The following is a 15,509-nucleotide window of genomic DNA, read 5'->3' on the forward strand; positions in this document are numbered from 1 at the left end:
GAGGGACAGTCAGAGGTGACAGGGAGAGAAAGAGGAGGGAGGGAGGTAGAAAGAGGAGGAGGGGGAGAGGGGGGGAGGAGGGACAGTCAGAGGTGACAGGGAGAGAGAGAGGAGGGAGGGAGGTATAAGGAGGGAGAGGGGGAGGAGGGAGGTATGAGGAGGGAGAGGGGGAGGAGGGACAGTCATAGGTGACAGGGAGAGAGAGAGGAGGGAGGTATGAGGCGGGAGAGGTGGAGGAGGGGGAGGAGGGACAGTCAGAGGTGACAGGGAGAGAGAGAGGAGGGAGGGAGGTATGAGGAGGGAGAGGGGGGAGGAGGGACAGTCATAGGTGACAGGGAGAGAGAGAGGAGGGAGGTATGAGGAGGGAGAGGGGGAGGAGGGACAGTCAGAGGTGACAGGGAGAGAGAGAGAAAGTGAGAGGTAAAAAAACCATCAGCTATTGCATAAAAATGATTGTAGTTTTATAACCTACTATATGGCGTTGCCTGTCTGTGTCAGTCTTCTGGTTGTAGAAGGGCTCGTCTTTGTCCGGGTCAGCCTGCCACACATACTTCAGCACTGTGTTGATCAGAGCCTTGCTGATCAGGATGCACAGGTACACTATCAGATACGCATTCATTGACCTGGAGGGGGAGACAGAGAGGAGGGGGAGACAGAGAGGAGGGGGAGACAGAGAGGAGGGGGAGACAGAGAGGAGGGGGAGACAGAGAGGAGGGGGAGACAGAGAGGAGGGGGAGACAGAGAGGAGGGGAGACCGATGCAGAGGAAATGACATAAGAATGTCTTCAGGAAGGGTGGACGGTCTGAACGGGTCTTTATGGGGAAATGGATATGATGCAATTAGATGGCAATCAACGTTAAGTGAACCTGTCTGGAAACATGGTAAACATGCATCATATAGTGGAAAACACAACCATGTTGGTGGGCCTTACTTCTCCACTGCAGAGCGTTTCTGGGACTTAGACTGGTAGTTGAGCGCCATCTTGGTCTCCATGCCAGTGTAGATAGCAACAGCTAGGAGACACAAACCAGAGGGTCAACTTGGGGAGACATTTCACATCTGTGAAGATGAAGGAAAGAGACTAGGAAAGGGAACGACTTTGCAATATTGAGATGCAGCCCTGATGACAATAATATCAGTCAGATCTGACAAGTCTCTGTCAGTACTGAATACTGTCATGGTGTCCTACAATTATCTGTGAAATCAACTCCCATCACACTCATCTGATTTCATAATAAGACTTGGCTTGCAGTCATGTCATCTCATGCAGTGTACTGACTGCATTCCTGCTTGACAGTTTGTAATATTCTCACTCATACAGGTCTGTACAGGCCTCAGCAGCTGGCCTCAATATGCAACCCACAGTGTGAACACAGGAACTTAATGATTTGGAAAGGAACCTCTAAACATTCCAAACCCATTATATGAATGAAAACTAGGAATCCATTTAAGATTCTATAACTGATGTCATTACAAGTCACCCAGTGTCACTTTAGATTCTATTAGTGATGTGTCACCCAGTGTAGTGTCTTTAGATTCTATTAGTGATGTCATTACAAGGTCACCCAGTGTAGTGTCTTTAGATTCTATTAGTGATGTCATTACAAGGTCACCCAGTGTAGTGTCTTTAGATTCTATTAGTGATGTCATTACAAGGTCACCCAGTGTAGTGTCTTTAGATTCTATTAGTGATGTCATTACAAGGTCACCCAGTGTGGTGTCTTTAGATTCTATTAGTGATGTCATTACAAGGTCACCCAGTGTAGTGTCTTTAGATTCTATTAGTGATGTCATTACAAGGTCACCCAGTGTAGTGTCTTTAGATTCTATTAGTGATGTCATTACAAGGTCACCCAGTGTAGTGTCTTTAGATTCTATTAGTGATGTCATTACAAGGTCACCCAGTGTAGTGTCTTTAGATTCTATTAGTGATGTCATTACAAGGTCACCCAGTGTAGTGTCTTTAGATTCTATTAGTGATGTCATTACAAGGTCACCCAGTGTAGTGTCTTACCATATATGTGTTGTGTGTTTTTCAGTGTCGCCCCTCTGAGAAGTAGGTTCTCAGATCCTAAAGGCCTGAAGAAAACACAGAACACACTTCTCTGTTAGAATTTTTTTTTTAATTTTTGTGCAAACACACGAGCAATGACTTCCTGAATTTGGAGTCAATTTCCTGGGTATGGATTTACCTCGCGATGGGCTCGTTTCTGTCCGAATAAATATTGATTCGTCCCACGAATCTGTCCAAGGAGAGAGGGAATGCATGTGTGAGTTGGTGGGTTTTGCGTTGTTTTTTTCTATACAACCAGTTCTGATTGTCTGGATGCAGTGTTGTGTTCAGTGTTGTCACTCACTTGTAGAGGTCTGGTTGTGGTTGTTCACATTCAATAGAAGCCTGTAGAGTATCGAAATCCTCCTCTGTGATGAAGGCCTTAGTGTCCTGCACAGCATAGTAGGTCTTTGTGGAGGGATGGAGGGATGGAGAGAGTCACAGCGAGATCAGGAACACACCGAGCCAAGACACATCTCACACTACCCCTCTAATGAAACAGAATACAAACTCTCTCTCTCCATTTCGCTCCATCTCTCTATATCCCTCACATACACACTCATACCCTCTCTCTCACTTACTCTTTCCTCTCCGTCCCATCTCCCATGCCCACTCTCTCTTTCACTCTTCTGTTCTCCCTCAACTCTATCCCATTCTTTCCTTATCTCTACCTCAGCCACCTCTCCCATCTCCCTCCTCCTCTCTCTCAGTCAGAGTGTAGTGTTACCTTGTGACTGGACTCCCCGTCCAGACTGGCTGTAGTGACAAAACAGGTCCCGTCCTCCCTACTGGTGGAGAGAAGGATGAGGTCACAGGGGAACGTCTCATCTTCCTTGATCAGCACCACATCACCCACCTGGGAGAGAGGGAAGGAAGGAAGGAAGTAAGGAAGTAAGGAAGGAAGGAAGGAAGGAAGGAAGGAAGGAAGGAAGGAAGGAAGGAAGGAAGGAAGGAAGGAAGGAAGGAAGGAAGGAAGGAAGGAAGGAAGGAAGGAAGGGTTGGAAGGTAGGGCGTGAGAGAGATGTCTTTAGCTCAATAGGATAACACAGTCTTGAGTTGTCTAAAGCAGTGGTTCCCAAACTGTGGGTCAGACCCACTTGTGGGTCACTGAGGGTCCAGGTTGGTAGCGGGATGACCTTTGTTGTGCATTGCAAAACATTTTACTTAAAGAATTGGAAAGTAAACAACTAAAACCAAATTTGAAAGTGTGTAGAAAAGATAATGGAGATATATATATATATATTTTTTATAATAGTCTAGAATCTTTGAGAACTTACAATCAACAAAATAAAACTAGATAGATAGTTTTAGAATGTTTTGAGCATAATAGCACAGCATTAGCCATGTTAAAATATGCAGGAAACTTTCTCTCAGCTCCATGACAAAATGTGTAGAATTGCAGGAAATTAGCTTTAAAATGGAAAAATGTTCTCGCCGCTGCCAAAATGATATTTGGTACTTATTCTTTGGTCTGTTTATGTTTTTTTCTCTGCTCAACCCTTATGGTGGGTCGTGACTCCAAATTAATGTATATTTTTGGGTCATGAAGCAAGAAAGTTTGCCAACGCCTGATCCAAAGAACCCAGGTTTGATCCCTGGTTATTTTCAGCTGTAGGATGATACGTACCCTCAGCTTACGACTCTGTTTCCTGATCACCTTCCCATGCTGCACCTCGTGCACAGGACACTGGTTAATAGCATTGTCTGCTTTGTGCCTGAGCCAGTCCTCATAGCCCTGTTTGATGGCCGTGACAGTGATGACAAAGAAGAGAGGTAGTCCGCTGGTGATGGGACTGGTGGGAGTGTCGATTATCAACTGAAGAGGGCGAGAGAGAAAGAGAGAATGGATCTATTGTCATCTGAAACTTCTGCGTTTGCCAGATTTATATTTCTTGCCAACAAAACCTTAAATTGACTCAAATTGAATCTACCAGTCAAGCTCTGACCTGGACAAGAAATATGATGAGGAAGTAGAAATTGGCAATTCTTCTAAACTGCTCAAACAAATTCTTCGGAACAAAATTCCAGAAGGTATACTGTGGAAAGGGAAGCAACAGCAAATGGTATAACATGGTTGTAATGTGGTTATAACGTGGTTGTAATGTGGTTATAACATGGTTGTAATGTGGTTATAACATGGGTTGTAATGTGGTTATAATATGGTTGTAATGTGGTTATAACATGGTTGTAATGTGGTTATAACATGGTTGTAATGTGGTTATAACGTGGTTGTAATGTGGTTATAACGTGGTTGTAATGTGGTTATAACGTGGTTGTAATGTGGTTATAACATGGTTGTAATGTGGTTATAACGTGGTTGTAATGTGGTTATAACGTGGTTGTAATGTGGTTGTAATGTGGTTATAATGTGGTTGTAACATGGTTGTAATGTGGTTGTAACATGGTTGTAACGTGGTTGTAACGTGGTTGTAACGTGGTTGTAACGTGGTTGTAACGTGGTTGTAATGTGGTTGTAGCGTGGTTGTAATGTGGTTGTAGCGTGGTTGTAGCGTGGTTGTAATGTGGTTGTAACGTGGTTGTAATGTGGTTATAACATGGTTGTAATGTGGTTATAACATGGTTGTAATGTGGTTATAACGTGGTTGTAATGTGGTTGTAACGTGGTTGTAATGTGGTTGTAACGTGGTTGTAATGTGGTTATAACGTGGTTGTAATGTGGTTATAACGTGGTTGTAATGTGGTTATAACATGGTTGTAATGTGGTTATAATGTGGTTGTAACGTGTTTGTAATGTGGTTGTAATGTGGTTGTAATGTGGTTGTAGCATGGTTGTGGTTCTCACCTTGGAGGAGATGATGCGGTTGTCGGGGTACCTCTGGGGAATGTAGGCTTCCGCTCCCGGTGGGGGCTCCTTGTTTCCGATGTACACCGTCCTGGTGTCCACCCAGTTCTCCTCTCCAGCACACTGCACAGAGGTCAAGACGTCAAAGGTCAATGCCAGGTCAGCACACAGGTCAGGTCAGATCATGACAGGACAAATCAAGGCAGGACAGGACAGGACAGGAGAAGACACAGGGGCAACAAATGTAGCTTCATTGCCTGGCTGGTTGTCAGGCAGTTTCCTGCTCCAACCAACATGTCTTTGTCTCACCAAACTTGGTTAGTGTTGTTGAATGCAGAGACAGTCTGGCAGACACAATAACATTACAGTCGCGAACAGTATAAATGACTGTGTTGAGTGTAATAAAGTGGCGACCTAACAAACACAACACAACAGACCTCCAGTAGCAGTGAGTAAGGGCTCTGAGTAATGTAACCGGGTGGGGAATGATAAATGAGTGTTGGCTACAAGCCTTTCACCTTACAATAACTCTCCCATTCAACACTAACTATGACACACGCCTATATACAAACACACACCAACACACACCACAACACCATAGGAAGGTCAACCCACTGATTTCACACCTGTCTGGAATAGTCAAATAGAATAGAATCTGATCAAACAGAATCAAATATAAAAAGAGGGAAATCAAATCAAATATAATCATAAAGTAATTTCCTTACTCGCTGAGCCTTAAGTAACTAAATGGGTTGCCTCCAGTAGAGTGCTACATGTTTGCCCATGTCTGTTTATCACCAGTGAGCCAGCTCAACAATCTGGACAAGCCCAGACAGAGAGACACTGAGGGGATTTGATTATTCCCCCAGGCATGCCCGAAGTGAACTGGGTTGGCATTGACTGCATTCCATTTAGAACCGGGCTGCCTCCCGGGTGTGAGCCGGGGGCCCCGTTCTGGGTGTTCCAACACTAACTTTCTAGCCTGTATTGCCAATCAGAGCATGTATATAATGCTATACTTTCCTTAGAATACCTCCTTCGTCTGAATATAGTGTATATCCTGAGTTCCATAGATATTGGTCATGTCTTATGTTTGGTTAGCATGTTATACTTTGTACGTCTCCTTAGTTCTGACAATTTGCCTTGTATGTGAATGTGTTGTATCCATGTCCCCTTTGTATTCCCTCCAGACCAAAACCTTAACTACCGGCCTTTCAAGCCATTCCATATCGCCATCCTACCCCCCCATGTGCTCCTGTGTCCATTTGCGGTGCCTTTTTGAAATTAGTTAATAAATACCCTGAACTGGAAACCTTGTCTTCGACCATCATTCCTGTATTCTTACAAATGCACCATAGTGGCAATATCACTCCTCAACCGAGCCTAAGATACAGTCAACCTAGCCCAAGATAGTCAACCTAGCCCAAGATAGTCAACCTAGCCCAAGATAGTCAACCTAGCCCAAGATACAGTCAACCTAGCCCAAGATACAGTCAACCTAGCCTAAGGTAAAGTCAATCTAGCCGAAAATACAGTCAACCTAGCCTAAGATACAGTCAACCTAGCCTAAGGTACAGTTAACCTAGCCTAAGGTACAGTCAGCCTAGCCTAAGATACAATCAACATAGCCTAAAATACAGTTCGACCTAGCCTAAGATACAGTCCGACCAAGTCTAAGATACAATCCACATAGCCTAAAATACAGTCCGACCTAGCCTAAAATACAGTCAACAATACAGTCCGTATTCCTAGCCTAAAATACAGTCAACCTAGCCTAAGGTACAGTCAACCTAATCTAAGGTACAGTCAACCTAACCTAAGATACAGTCAGCCTAGCCTAAGATACAATCAACATAGCCTAAAATACAGTTCGACCTAGCCTAAGATACAGTCCGACCAAGTCTAAGGTACAGTTCCACCTAGCCTACAATACAGTCCGACCTAGCCTAAAATACAGTCAACCTAGCCTAAGGTACAGTCAACCTAACCTAAGATACAGTCAGCCTAGCCTAAGATACAATCAACATAGCCTAAAATACAGTTCGACCTAGCCTAAGATACAGTCCGACCTAGCCTAAGATACAGTTCCACCTAGCCTACAATACAGTCCGACCTAGCCTAAGATACAGTCCAACCGAGCCTAAGATACAGTCCGACCTAGCCTAAGATACAGTTCCACCTAGCCTACAATACAGTCCGACCTAGCCTAAGATACAGTTCCACCTAGCCTAAGATACAGTTCCACCTAGCCTAAGATACAGTTCCATCTAGCCTAAGATACAGTTCCACCTAGCCTAAGATACAGTCCGACCTAGCCTAAGATACAGTTCCATCTAGCCTAAGATACAGTCCGACCTAGCCTAAGATACAGTTCCATCTAGCCTAAGATACAGTTCCACCTAGCCTAAGATACAGTCCGACCTAGCCTAAGATACAGTTCCATCTAGCCTAAGATACAGTTCCACCGAGCCTAAGATAGTCAACCTAGCCTAAGATACAGTTCCACCTAGCCTAAGATACAGTTCCACCTAGCCTAAGATAGTCAACCTAGCCTAAGATACATTTCCACCTAGTCTAAGATAGTCAACCTAGCCTAAGATACAGTTCCACCTAGCCTAAGATAGTCAACCTATACATTTCCACCCTAAGATACATTTCCACCTAGTCTAAGATAGTCAACCTAGCCTAAGATACATTTCCACCTAGTCTAAGATAGTCAACCTAGCCTAAGATACAGTTCCACCTAAGATAGTCAACCTAGCCTAAGATAGTCCACCTAGCCTAAGATCAACAGCCTAAGATTCCACCTAGTCTAAGATAGTCAACCTAGCCTAAGATACATTTCCACCTAGTCTAAGATAGTCAACCTAGCCTAAGATACATTTCCACCTAGTCTAAGATAGTCAACCTAGCCTAAGATACATTTCCACCTAGTCTAAGATAGTCAACCTAGCCTAAGATACATTTCCACCTAGTCTAAGATAGTCAACCTAGCCTAAGATACAGTTCCAGCCTAAGACCTCTAAGATAGTCAACCTAGCCTAAGATACAGTTCCACCTAGCCTAAGATAGTCAACCTAGCCTAAGATACATTTCCACCTAGTCTAAGATAGTCAACCTAGCCTAAGATACAGTTCCACCTAGTCTAAGATAGTCAACCTAGCCTAAGATACAGTTCCACCTAGCCTAAGATAGTCAACCTAGCCTAAGATACATTTCCACCTAGTCTAAGATAGTCAACCTAGCCTAAGATACAGTTCCACCTAGCCTAAGATAGTCAACCTAGCCTAAGATACATTTCCACCTAGTCTAAGATAGTCAACCTAGCCTAAGATACAGTTCCACCTAGTCTAAGATAGTCAACCTAGCCTAAGATAGTCAACCTAGCCTAAGATACATTTCCACCTAGTCTAAGATAGTCAACCTAGCCTAAGATACAGTTAACCTAGCCTAAGATACAGTCAACCTAGCCTAAGATACAGTTCCACTAGCCTAAGATACAGTCCGACCTGGTTCTTTCTATAGACACACTCACTGGAGCCAGACGAGGCTGCAGGGAATGATCTTACCAACACCTGAACGGTTGCTACTCTGCAGACCTAATCAATCAAACCTCAGCTATTTAAAAGGTCCGTTTGTCGCAATGTTTGATTTGAACTGATTCCACTGTGAGGATATTCCGCAAAGTTCCAGTGTGGTTTTTCAGTATAACCTGTAAGACAAGCAAATGTGTTCAGCCATCCAGGCTCTGGTAAGCTGTGGTTCATAAGAGGCCAGTGTGAGGTGATGAGTGTGGTTTCCTAGTATGGCCGGTGAAACTACACTCAGAATGCCCCTACCGCACCACGGGTCCACCCATCCATCCCATTAGACAGGGATTACATTGAGCCAGCATGTGTAGCATTAGCATCTTTAGCTAGCGGTTATGTAAGTGGGGCGAGTACAGGCTAACATCCCTTTAGATATTATTTTTATCCACAGAGGGCACTGTGGTATATCGGCCAAGCAGATTAAACATCCATTAGCTCTTGTTAATTAATTAGTCCTTTGTCGTTCAGTTGGCAGAGCATCGCGTTTGTAACACCAGGGTAGTGGGTTTGATTCCCGGGTCCACCCAATCATAGAAATGTCTGCACGCATGACTGGAAGACACTTTGGATAAAAGTGTCTTCTAAATGACACAGGGACAATCGGGCTTACAGTTTCATCATACAGTATATTTGTTTTTCTTCAATGTACTGTAACAAAATGTAACCTTTTAACTTATCTTATCTTATCAGTGTATTTCTCTTCTAAAACATTCAGCCCTAGTTCTCTACGTGATTTCATTCATAGAACCAGATTTTAATTCAATAAAAGTTTCATTTTTTGGAGAAAATAGGAAATAGGAGTCAATCGGAAGTCAACACGTTAGTTTGTATTTAGCTAGAGTCTAACGCGCTAGCAGAATACCAAAGATTCAGTATTAAAGTGAATTACTCACTTTTCTAATCCCTGAATAAGTTCTCCTGTTACCTTGGTTGACTGCTGAGCACAAGCCTGTCTCACAGGGGACTGCAGCATAAAGACTGAACAAAGAACACACGCACATACCTACAGATAACACCTGAGAGCCTACGAGTCATCAGACAAGATCCTTCTCTTTTTCATTCCCGCTCTACTCTTTCTCTCTCCCTCGCTCTCTTGCTCTCTCTCCCTCTCCTATTTCCCTACTCTCCCCCTCTCTCTCTGTAATAAAGTGGCTAGTAGCCCCATGCTGTAGGCTCTACAACAGCTGGTGAGGGGCCGTGTGTCCACTGAGCCTCTCACAGCAGACCTTCCACCCTGCTCTACACCATAGTATTACTACACTACAGCTGTCTCCATAACATAGTATTACTATACTACAGCTGTCTCCATACCATAGTATTACTACACTACAGCTGTCTCCATACCATAGTATTACTATACTACAGCTGTCTCCATACCATGTATTACTATACTACAGCTGTCTCCATACCATAGTATTACTACACTACAGCTGTCTCCATACCATAGTATTACTATACTACAGCTGTCTCCATACCATAGTATTACTACACTACAGCTGTCTCCATACCATAGTATTACTATACTACAGCTGTCTCCATACCATAGTATTACTATACTACAGCTGTCACCATACCATAGTATTACTATACTACAGCTGTCTCCATACCATAGTATTACTATACTACAGCTGTCTCCATACCATAGTATTACTATACTACAGCTGTCTCCATACCATAGTATTACTATACTACAGCTGTCTCCATACCATAGTATTACTATACTACAGCTGTCTCCATACCATAGTATTACTATACTACAGCTGTCTCCATACCATAGTATTACTATACTACAGCTGTCTCCATACCATAGTATTACTATACTACAGCTGTCTCCATACCATAGTATTACTATACTACAGCTGTCTCCATACCATAGTATTACTATACTACAGCTGTCTCCATACCATAGTATTACTATACTACAGCTGTCTCCATACCATAGTATTACTATACTACAGCTGTCTCCATACCATAGTATTACTATACTACAGCTGTCTCCATACCATAGTATTACTATACTACAGCTGTCTCCATACCATAGTATTACTATACTACAGCTGTCTCCATACCATAGTATTACTATACTACAGCTGTCTCCATACCATAGTATTACTATACTACAGCTGTCTCCATACCATAGTATTACTATACTACAGCTGTCTCCATACCATAGTATCACTATACTACAGCTGTCTCCATACCATAGTATTACTATACTACAGCTGTCTCCATACCATAGTATTACTATACTACAGCTGTCTCCATACCATAGTATTACTATACTACAGCGGTCTCCATACCATAGTATTACTATACTACAGCTGTCAACAATGCTTTCTTTACTAGAGTGGCTTATAGCCTCTGCGTCATTGTGATTGGTTTGTTGTTTGATATGAGTTAGTATCTTCTCCTGAGTAAAAATAGCATGGATGTTATAACAACATTCACAGGATGAATAGTGAAACTAAATGCATGCTCTTCAACCGATCGCTACCTGCATCTGCCCACCTGTCCAACATCACTACTCTGGACGGCTCTGACTTAGAATATGTGGACAACTACAAATACTTAGGTGTCTGGTTAGACTGTAAACTCTCCTTCCAGACTCACATCAAACATCTCCAATCCAAAGTTAAATCTAGAATTGGCTTCCTATTTTGCAACAAAGCATCCTTCACTCATGCTGCCAAACATACCCTTGTAAAACTGACCATCCTACCAATCCTCGACTTTGGCGATGTCATTTACAAGATAACCTCCAATACCCTACTCAACAAATTGGATGCAGTCTATCACAGTGCAATCCGTTTTGTCACCAAAGCCCCATATACTACCCACCATTACGACCTGTACGCTCTCATGGCTGGCCCTCGCTTCATACTCGTTGCCAAACCCTCTGGCTCCATGTCATCTACAAGACCCTGTTAGGTAAAGTCCCCCCTTATCTCAGCTTGCTGGTCACCATAGCATCTCCCACCTGTAGCACACGCTCCAGCAGCTATATCTCTCCAGTCACCCCCAAAACCAATTCTTCCTTTGGCCGCCTCTCCTTCCAGTTCTCTGCTGCCAACGACTGGAACAAACTACAAAAATCTCTGAAACTGGAAACACTTATCTCCCTCACTAGCTTAAAGCACCAACTGTCAGAGCAGCTCACAGATTACTGCACCTGTACATAGCCCACCTATAATTTAGCCCAAACAACTACCTCTTTCCCTACTGTATTTAATTTATTAATTTATTTTGCTCCTTTGCACCCCATTATTTTTATTTCTACTTTGCACATTCTTCCAAGGCAAATCTACCATTCCAGTGTTTTACTTGCTATATTGTATTTACTTTGCCACCATGGCCTTTTTTGCCTTTACCTCCCTTATCTCACCTCATTTGCTCACATCGTATATATAGACTTGTTTATACTGTATTATTGACTGTATGTTTGTTTTACTCCATGTGTAACTCTGTGTCGTTGTATGTGTCGAACTGCTATGCTTTATCTTGGCCAGGTCGCAATTGTAAATGAGAACTTGTTCTCAACTTGCCTACCTGGTTAAATAAAGGTGAAATAAAAAAATAAAAAAAATAAAAAAATCATTATCACACTGACCTCCTCTTGCCCAGACAAACAGACATTACACACACATCTCCTGATGCAGTATAAGAAGAGGTGATGGTAATCCCTGTCCAGGGAATAGGATTGTTTTTCCCTAGCCACGTACCCTAGTCTCCAGCCGTGTCTCGCGGGGTTAATTCTCTGAGCACTCCTCGTCTCCAGCCGTGTCTCGCAGGGTTAAGTCACTGAGCACCCCTAGTCTCCAGCCGTGTCTCGCAGGGTTAATTCTCTGAGCACTCCTAGTCTCCAGCCGTGTCTCGCAGGGTTAATTCTCTGAGCACTCTTTGTCTCCAGCCGTGTCTCGCAGGGTTAATTCTCTGAGCACTCCTAGTCTCCAGCCGTGTCTCGCGTGGTTAATTCTCTGAGCACTCCTAGTCTCCAACCGTGTCTCGCGGGGTTAATTCTCTGAACACTCCTCGTCTCCAGCCGTGTCTCGCAGGGTTAAGTCACTGAGCACTCCTAGTCTCCAGCCATGTCTCGCAGGGTTAAGTCACTGAGCACTCCTAGTCTCCAGCCGTGTCTCGCAGGGTTAAGTCACTGAGCACTCCTAGTCTCCATCCGTGTCTCGCAGGGTTAAGTCACTGAGCACTCCTAGTCTCCAGCCGTGTCTCGCAGAGTTAAGTCACTGAGCACTCCTAGTCTCCAGCCGTGTCTCGCGGGGTTAAGTCACTGAGCACTCCTAGTCTCCAGCCGTGTCTCACGGGGTTAAGTCACTGAGCACTCCTAGTCTCCAGCCGTGTCTCGCAGGGTTAAGTCACTGAGCATTCCTAGCTTCCAGCCGTGTCTCACAGGGTTAATCAAATCAAATCAAATCACATTTTATTTGTCACATACACATGGTTAGCAGATGTTAATGCGAGCGTAGCGAAATGCTTGTGCTTCTAGTTCCGACAATGCAGTAATAACCAACGAGTAATCTAGCTAACAATTCCAAAACTACTACCTTATACACATAAGTGTAAAGGGATAAAGAATATGTACATAAAGATATATGAATGAGTGATGGTACAGAGCGGCATAGGCAAGATGCAGTAGATGGTATCGAGTACAGTCTATACATATGAGATGAGTATGTAAACAAAGTGGCATAGTTTAAAGTGGCTAGTGATACATGTATTACATAAAGATGCAGTGGATGACATAGAGTACAGTATATACGTATACATATGAGATTAATAATGTAGGGTATGTAAACATTATATTAAGTAGCATTGTTTAAAGTGGCTAGTGATATATTTTACATCAATTCCCATCAATTCCCATTATTAAAGTGGCTGGAGTTGAGTCAGTGTGTTGGCAGCAGCCACTCAATGTTAGTGGTGGCTGTTTAACAGTCTGATGGCCTTGAGACAGAAGCTGTTTTTCAGTCTCTCGGTCCCAGCTTTGATGCACCTGTACTGACCTCGCCTTCTGGACGATAGCGGGGTGAACAGGCAGTGGCTCGGGTGGTTGTTGTCCTTGATGAGCTTCATGGCCTTCCTGTGACATCGGGTGGTGTAGGTGTCCTGGAGGGCAGGTAGTTTGCCCCCGGTGATGCGTTGTGCAGACCTCACTACCCTCTGGAGAGCCTTACGGTTGTGGGCGGAGCAGTTGCCGTACCAGGCGGTGATACAGCCCGACAGGATGCTCTCAATTGTGCATCTGTAGAAGTTTGTGAGTGCTTTTGGTGACAAGCCAAATTTCTTCAGCCTCCTGAGGTTGAAGAGGCGCTGCTGCACCTTCTTCACGATGCTGTCTGTGTGAGTGGACCAATTCAGTTTGTCTGTGATGTGTACGCCGAGGAACTTAAAACTTACTACCCTCTCCACTACTGTTCCATCGATGCGGATAGGGGGGTGCTCCCTCTGCTGTTTCCTGAAGTCCACAATCATCTCCTTAGTTTTGTTGACGTTGAGTGTGAGGTTATTTTCCTGACACCACACTCCGAGGGCCCTCATCTCCTCCCTGTAGGCCGTCTCGTCGTTGTTGGTAATCAAGTCTACCACTGTCGTCCCCAAACTTGATGATTGAGTTGGAGGCGTGCGTGGCCACGCAGTCGTGGGTGAACAGGAACAGAGAGTACAGGAGAGGGCTCCAACGCACCCTTGTGGGGCCCCAGTGTTGAGGATCAGCGGGGTGGAGATGTTGTTACCTACCCTCACCACCTGGGGGCGACCCGTCAGGAAGTCCAGTACCCAGTTGCACAGGGCGGGGTCGAGACCCAGGGTCTCGAGCTTGATGACGAGTTTGGAGGGTACTATGGTGTTAAATGCTGAGCTGTAGTCGATGGACAGCATTCTCACATAGGTATTCCTCTTGTCCAGATGGGTTAGGGCAGTGTGCAGTGTGGTTGCGATTGCATCGTCTGTGGACCTATTTGGGCAGTAAGCAAATTGGAGTGGGTCTAGGGTGTCAGGTAGGGTGGAGGTGAGGGCGATTCGCTGGGCACTCCTAGTCTCCAGCCGTGTCTCGCGGGGTTAAGTCACTGAGCACTCCTAGTCTCCAGCCGTGTCTCGCAGGGTTAAGTCACTGAGCACTCCTAGTCTCCAGCCGTGTCTCGCGGGGTTAAGTCACTGACCACTCCTAGTCTCCAGCCGTGTCTCGCGGGGTTAAGTCACTGAGCACACCTAGTCTCCAGCCGTGTCTCGCGGGGTTAAGTCACTGAGCACACCTAGTCTCCAGCCGTGTCTCGTGGGGTTAAGTCACTGAGCACTCCTCGTCTCCAGCCGTGTCTCGCAGGGTTAAGTCACTGAGCACACCTAGTCTCCAGCCGTGTCTCGCAGGGTTAAGTCACTGAGCACTCCTAGTCTCCAGCCGTGTCTCGTGGAGTTAAGTCACTGAGCACTCCTAGTGTCCTAGACTACTCTGGTCACCCCCACTAGTGCTCAGCTATTTTGAGCTCACCTGTCCTATACACACCTCAGACAGGATAGGAGGAGACTCCACCTCTGGATCATTGAGCCTAAGGAGGTTTGAATTGGTCTTATCTGACTTGAAACAGGCCATCCAAGGGTGCATCTCAGTAGTCTATAGCAACACCCTCTTCTAGTCTCCTTACCCTTTGACTGGTGATTCTGGGGATAGATCCCAAAAGTCTGTAGTGGCAAAGTATTCTAGTATCATGATGCTGGTTCACCAATCAAAGGGTTAAGAGTGGAGAAGAGGATGCCACTATAGACTATTGAGATGCAGCCGTAGCTGGCCTGCTTCAGTGATCTGAGCAGCAGAAGAGATGAGAGAAGACAGAGCATGAGGAAGAGAGAGGAGAGAAGAGCAGCCTTCTGTTCTGTGTGTATCAGCAGCAGACTGGGAACAGCTGGGATCTCCTCTCCCCAGATAAGAGCTGGTCAGCCCACACTCTTGCTTTCTCTTTCCTTTTCACAATCCCTACATTTATCTTGCTCACTCAGATCACTCTCAGACATACACCACTCCCTATCTCAGATGAGTCACGAGAGAAAGAGCGGGTG

At 44.7% G+C, this 15,509-nt stretch overlaps 1 protein-coding gene across 6 annotated transcripts in view; it reads right to left on the reverse strand.

The window, feature by feature from the left end:
• The window catches only part of atp11a (ATPase phospholipid transporting 11A), a 103,557-nt gene that overhangs the window by 54,909 nt on the left and 33,139 nt on the right, over window positions 1-15,509 (reverse strand). For 5 of the 6 annotated variants that reach the window (XM_064969872.1, XM_064969871.1, XM_064969876.1 and 2 more), the window contains exons 2-10: window positions 4,858-4,980; window positions 4,001-4,090; window positions 3,682-3,870; window positions 2,782-2,910; window positions 2,359-2,462; window positions 2,194-2,244; window positions 2,016-2,080; window positions 933-1,014; window positions 473-623 (exon numbers count right to left, since the gene is read on the reverse strand). In XM_064969872.1, coding sequence (XP_064825944.1) covers window positions 473-623; window positions 933-1,014; window positions 2,016-2,080; window positions 2,194-2,244; window positions 2,359-2,462; window positions 2,782-2,910; window positions 3,682-3,870; window positions 4,001-4,090; window positions 4,858-4,980 — 984 coding nt within the window. The remainder of the gene's footprint in view (window positions 1-472; window positions 624-932; window positions 1,015-2,015; window positions 2,081-2,193; window positions 2,245-2,358; window positions 2,463-2,781; window positions 2,911-3,681; window positions 3,871-4,000; window positions 4,091-4,857; window positions 4,981-15,509) is intronic. The other variant, XM_064969873.1, reaches the window with a different exon arrangement.

This window comes from Oncorhynchus masou, chromosome 6 (genome assembly GCF_036934945.1).
Source record: "Oncorhynchus masou masou isolate Uvic2021 chromosome 6, UVic_Omas_1.1, whole genome shotgun sequence".
In the NCBI taxonomy this organism is placed as follows: domain Eukaryota; kingdom Metazoa; phylum Chordata; class Actinopteri; order Salmoniformes; family Salmonidae; genus Oncorhynchus; species Oncorhynchus masou.